General features: G+C 38.9%; 2 protein-coding genes across 3 annotated transcripts in view; both read right to left on the bottom strand.

Annotated features, from left to right (window-relative positions):
- Positions 1–5510, bottom strand: part of LOC103147442 (protocadherin gamma-A2-like) — a 101359-nt gene extending 95849 nt beyond the window's left edge. The window contains exon 1 of one of the 2 annotated variants that reach the window (XM_016678432.1): positions 2936–5510. In XM_016678432.1, coding sequence (XP_016533918.1) covers positions 2936–5335 — 2400 coding nt within the window. In that variant the 5' untranslated portion in view covers positions 5336–5510. The remainder of the gene's footprint in view (positions 1–2935) is intronic. The other variant, XM_016678433.1, reaches the window with a different exon arrangement.
- A 33-nt stretch (positions 5511–5543) lies between these two features.
- The window catches only part of LOC107837855 (protocadherin gamma-A2-like), a 26833-nt gene continuing 26142 nt past the window's right edge, over positions 5544–6234 (bottom strand). The window contains exon 4 of the mRNA XM_016678430.1: positions 5544–5606. Within this exon, the coding sequence (XP_016533916.1) occupies positions 5544–5606 (63 nt within the window). The remainder of the gene's footprint in view (positions 5607–6234) is intronic.

Raw genomic sequence — 6234 nt, 5'->3', positions numbered from 1 at the left:
TTATCGTTCTGGTCCTGGATCAGGATTTTCACAGTCACGTTGCTGCTAAGAGGAGGAGAGCCTCCATCCTGCGCTTTAATGCAGAATTGAAAATATTTGATCTGCTCGTAGTCAAAAGAGCGAACTGCATGAATGACTCCACTATCAGCACTGACGGACACATATGAGGAGACTGATACTCCGTTAATAGAGGAGTCCTCCAAGATGTAAGATACACGAGCATTTTGGTTCCAATCAGCATCTGTAGCTTTTACTGTGAATACAGACACACCTGGTGTGTTGTTTTCTACAATGTAGGCCTCATATGAGCTCCTCTCAAAGACAGGCGCGTTATCATTCACATCAGAGATCTGTAAGGTGAGAGTGACGCTGCTGGAGAGGGATGGCACTCCTTCATCAAAACATGTTAATGTGATGTTAAACCCCGCAGCTGTTTCTCTGTCTAATTCGGTGTCTGTCACTAAACTATAGAAATCATTCGCTGACGATTTTAAACTGAAAGGCGTATCATCATTTACGAAGCATTTTACTTTTCCATTTTGCCCTGAGTCTTTGTCCTCGATGCTTATCACTGTTACTACTGTATTTAGTTTCGCGTCCTCTGAAATAAGCGTAGACTTTGACATGATTTTAATTTGTGGGTTGTTATCATTTGTGTCTTGTATATCGACAAATAATTTGCAAGAATCTGTGAGACCACCTTCATCACTAGCAAGTAAATGTATCTGATAACTTCTTGACTCTTCAAAATCCGTATTTCCAATTAAAATCACTTCACCGCTTTCTTGGTTTACTTCAAATATATTTTTAACATCATCGAAGGTGTTTGTAATTGTATATGTTATCTTACTGTTAGAGCCTTCGTCTGGGTCTGAAGCTTTAACTGTTGCAACAACTGTTCCCTTTGCTGAATTTTCAGTGACAGTAGCTTTGTATATCTGTTGTGTGAAAACCGGAGCATTATCATTGGCGTCTAGCACTGTAATAACAATCTGCATCGTTCCTGACATCTGCAACACTCCTCCGTCAACAGCTGTTAACACCAGATTTATATTTTCCTGTTTTTCTCTGTCTAATGGCTTCTGTAACACCATCTCTACATTTTTATTCCCATCGGGGTTGTTGTGTAGTTTTAACTCAAAATTCTCTGTTGGTTTTAAAGTGTAGCTTTTGAGGTCATTAATTCCGACATCAAGATCGACAGCTCTTTCCAAAACAAATTTAGCTCCCATCACAGCCGATTCACTAATTTTGAATTTCTTCTCTCGTTTTTCAAAAGATGGCGCATTGTCGTTAATATCTGTGATCTGAATCGTAACGCTATAAAATTCAATTGGGTTTTCTAAAATAATCTGAAAATGTAAAGAACAAGGCGTCGTCTTTTTGCAAAGGCTTTCTCTGTCGATTCTCTCCTTCACAAGGATGGCTCCCGTTTCTCTGTTGAGCTCTACGTACTCGTCGCTGTCTCGGGTGAAAATTCGCGCTTTGCCTGATGTCAGGCGTTTGATTTGCAAACCTAAATCGTGAGCTATGTTTCCTATTAAAGATCCTTTGGCCATTTCCTCCGGAATAGTGTAAGAAACTTGCCCGAACACAAAGCCGAGGGAGAGGAGAAAGATAGTCACCGTTACTTGCCTCATCATTGTTCTATCCGTGTATTGTTCCACAGAAAAACTCTTTGGTTAAAATCGAGTATTTTTTTTGTCTCAGTTCCAATCGCAGTTAATCTTTCAAGCCAAGTATAATCCACACAAAAGCACCGAGGTCGGCAGGCTGATATTTTTTCCCCTATTTTTAAAAAAAAAGAAAATATCTGCTGCGGTCCTTTCCCGTCGTGCTCCTTCTTCATTATGTGAACGATAGAAAGGAGGTCCTGCTACAAGTCTACTGTTCAATACACACTATGGTCAACAGCGGCCCTGTGAGTTCAAAATGAAAAACTGCAGATTTAACTGAGACATATGTAAAAAAAATTGAATTGGTTAAACAAATAAATAATAATAATAATCATATAATGTTTTAACAAAAAATATGCACAATCGAGGGTCTTTTGAAATGTTATTGCTGTAATCTGACAAATGTTTTTAAAGTTTTTTTTTTAAATAGCATAACAAATAATCTCTCAACTCTATTAGTTTGAATGAAGGATCAAGTGTATGATCGTATCTGATCGTCAATCTGGTTTCTTAACTCCATGGGAAAGCACCATCAAAAGTTTAAAATGAATGCTGTTGAAAACGGCGCTGTCCTTTGTCCTGAAATTGAGAAAATTGCCTTCATACCCACAGTACCTATTCGCTTATCTCGGGCTGATTGTATTCAAATGCATTTAGTTTGAAAAAAAAAAAACAGAAGTCTTTTTATCAACATAAAGCAGGACAAACGTTTGGCAGAACATGCCGGCGCTATTCACGTTGACAGAAAAGCCTATGTCTTACTAAAAATGTCCTACCCTATGGCTTACCCAACTATTAATAAAAAAGTAAAATAAAATATACGTGTTCCACAAAAACTAACAAAATAAAAACTTGCTGTTGACTAACATGGAAGTAATAATGAATAAAAGACGTAAGAGAAAAAAAACGAAAACGAGGACATATGCATTTGACTTAAAAAACATATACGTAGGAATGTGCGGTGATACAAAGTAAGAACAAATAATGCTTCATTTTTACTCCTCTTAAACTAATTGTTAAATAAAACTTTTTTGTTTTGATACCAAAGAAGAAGAATTCATTTATAGAGGTAAACGATTTCGTTTAATCTATAAATGTTAATGTGTGCGTCAATGTGTGAAAGATTGCGTGTAGTGTAAAGAGTTTTAGGGTTTCTCTGGACTAGATAAAGTGCTACACAAGTACAGGGCATTTACAATTTAAATATATGGAAGGGATATAAAGCATAAGAAAGACTAAATAAATCAAAGCATTCTAACCTCTAGAGGAGAGTCGGGTTCATCCAGGATGTTCTTCTCATTCTGTATCCTCTGCATCGTCCCTGTGGAACTGGGCTCCATTATCAACATGTTCTGACTACCAGCTCCTCCAAACTTACTTTCACTCTTTCTGGAGTCAGTCGTCCTGCACACCTCGTAATTGTACACGTGCGGCAGAGTTCCTGTTCCCAAAGTGTCTGAGTAACGAGGTGGATAATATGGAATCACAGGGAGGCTGGAGTGATACAGGATGCGAGACTGTCTCCATCTGTAGATCTTCACTGATATAATAACCACTAAACACGCGATGAAGAGGAAGGAAACCACAGCCAGAGCCAACACTAAGTAAAAAGTCAGGTTGTCATTGTATTCCTTATCGTGTGGAAAGTCAGTGAACTCCGACAACACTTCAGGGAAGCTGTCCGCCACCGCCACGTTAACAATGACTGTAGCTGAACGAGAGGGCTGCCCGTTGTCCTCCACTATGACAGTCAGTCTTTGTTTCACAGCATCTTTATCAGTCACCTGACGGATAGTTCTTATTTCTCCATTCTGTAAGCCCACTTCAAACAGCGCTCTGTCTGTGGCTTTCTGGAGTTTATAGGAGAGCCAGGCATTCTGTCCAGAGTCCACATCCACAGCCACCACTTTAGTCACCAGGTAGCCCACATCTGCTGATCGAGGCACCATTTCTGCCACCATGGAGCCTCCAGTCTGGACTGGGTACAGAACCTGAGGTGGATTATCGTTCTGGTCCTGGATCAGGATTTTGACAGTCACGTTGCTGCTGAGCGGAGGAGAGCCTCCATCCTGCGCTTTAACGATAAACTGAAAATCTTTGATCTGCTCGTAGTCAAGAGAGCGAACTGCATGGATGACTCCGCTATCAGCACTGACAGATACATATGAGGAGACGGGCACTCCGTTAATTGAGGAGTCCTCCAGTATGTAAGAAACACGAGCGTTTTGATTCCAATCAGCGTCTGTGGCTGTCACTGTAAATATAGACACACCTGGTGTGTTGTTTTCTATAATGTATGCCTCATATGAGCTCCTCTCAAAGACAGGTGTGTTGTCATTTACATCAGAGATCTCCAATGTTAGAGTGACGCTGCTGGAGAGGGAGGGTACTCCTTTATCAGAGCAGGTCAGTGTGATATTATAATTAGAGGCTATCTCTCTGTCTAATTCACTGTCTGTCACTAAACTATAAAATTTCTTTGAAGTTGCTTTTATCAAAAACGGCATGTTTTCCTCAATGCTACACTCAACATTCCCGTTTTCTCCAGCGTCAGTATCTTGAACATTAATTATCGTAACCACCGTACCTGGTTTGGAATTTTCTGTTACCGATTTTGTTTTAGACATAACATTTATGGAAGGTTTGTTATCGTTTGTATCGGTAACTTCAACAATAATCTTGCATGAATCTGTCAGGCCCCCGTCATCACCGGCTTGTACGTGTATTTCATAACGCGGTGTCTTTTCGTAATCTAAGTTTCCAATTAAAGATACAACGCCGCTTTTTTCCCCTACTTGAAATAAATTTGGCACGTCATCTAAGGTGTTTGTTATCGAATACGCCACTTTTCCATTTGAACCTTCATCTGCATCTACTGCACGAACTGTACTCAAAATAGTACCTATTGAAGCAGTTTCCATAACAGTAACTTTATAGACTTCCTGCGTAAAAACTGGAGCATTGTCATTAACATCTAGTACTGAAATTTCCACCCGCATTGTTCCTGACAGCTGAGGCTCTCCGCCATCACTGGCAGTAAGAGTTAATGCGATGTGATCCTGCGCCTCTCTATCGAGTTGCTTTTGCAAAACCATCTCCACCTTTTTGCTGCCATCTTGCTGGCTGTTGAGCTTTAAAACAAAATTATCCGTTGGTTTAAGGGAATAACTCTGCAGCCCATTCACACCCACATCTAGATCCATCGCTCTCTCTAATACAAATTTTGCTCCAATCACAGCCGACTCGCTGATTCTAAATTTCATCTCTTCCTTCTTAAAGGTGGGCACATTGTCGTTTATGTCATTAATTTCGACATTAACAGAATAAAATTCAATCGGGTCTTCAAGTGTAATTTGCAGATGTAAAGCACAAGGCGTTGTCTGTCCGCAAAGCGTCTCTCTGTCGATTCTTTCTTTGACTACCAGGAGTCCTCTGTCTGTGTTTAGCTCGATGTATTCTGCTTTATCTTCTGTATATATTCTGGCTCTACCGGACTTCAGTCTCTTCACGTCTAACCCTAAATCATGAGCTATGTTGCCAACAAGGGAACCTTTTGACATTTCCTCTGGAATAGAGTAAGTGGCCTGCCCTGCTACACAGCCGAGCGAAAAAATTACAACAAACAACCATACTTGCCATCTCATTGTTCTGTCCAACATGATATATCCTCGTTAAATCCTAAAAAAAATAATGTCTCTTAATTCCAAAAACGTCAAGTTTCCCCAAATATAAGATAGTCCAGCAGAGGATGTTATATTTTGATATTTTCCGTTCCCAAATATATGCAGAAACTGCAGCGAGATGATCGCTGTCCCTTTTGTTGAACGGTTGTGGGCTATGTGAATAAATCTTTCTCTGTTTAGGGCATCAAAACGAGGGAAGAAATCGCTGCATGAGCCAACAGCGGCGCTGAGAGTACAGAGTCGTGCACTGCAGAGAACCAGACTTTGCAGGAGCAGACCGGAAATGAAACTACAATTCAACTTTAAACTGTTAAGATGAAAATACTACACGGTACTTAATAATACCGGGCATCATATTAATAAAAGGGGATTTCATAAAATCCAACTTTTGAAAAGGGTAAACTCATATTACAGCATATAATTTTCTTGTAACTATAAATTATATATATTTTTAACTATTCATTCTCCGTTTACCATTTAACACTACATATAAGGGATTTACGTACATTGAACACGTTATAGTAAAATAATACCTCGCAAAATTCATTAGTAAGAAAAAGAGATATTGAGGTAGTTGATACAGAAAAGTGTTTATCTTGTATATAAATTAGAAATAGTGAAAAAGTGCAATTATTTGGTTCATTCTGGGATTTTTTTAGATCGTATACAGACACGTCATGTATCAAAAATTACCCAATCTTTCCGCCACGGTAAGTTAATACAAGCTGTTTTTGCTGTTTGAAGTAACTAAGTTATTTAAGAATAAATAATCTAAAATAGGTGTGGACATAAACACCAAATTGATCATTTGGTAAATAGATTATTTTTTTAAAGAACATCTGAATAATAAAAATATATAAATAATAAAAAAAAAA

The sequence above is a fragment of the Poecilia formosa genome, unplaced genomic scaffold (genome assembly GCF_000485575.1).
Source record: "Poecilia formosa unplaced genomic scaffold, Poecilia_formosa-5.1.2 Scaffold183, whole genome shotgun sequence".
NCBI classification, from domain to species: Eukaryota; Metazoa; Chordata; class Actinopteri; order Cyprinodontiformes; family Poeciliidae; genus Poecilia; species Poecilia formosa.
This window is presented reverse-complemented; position numbering and strand designations above follow the sequence as displayed.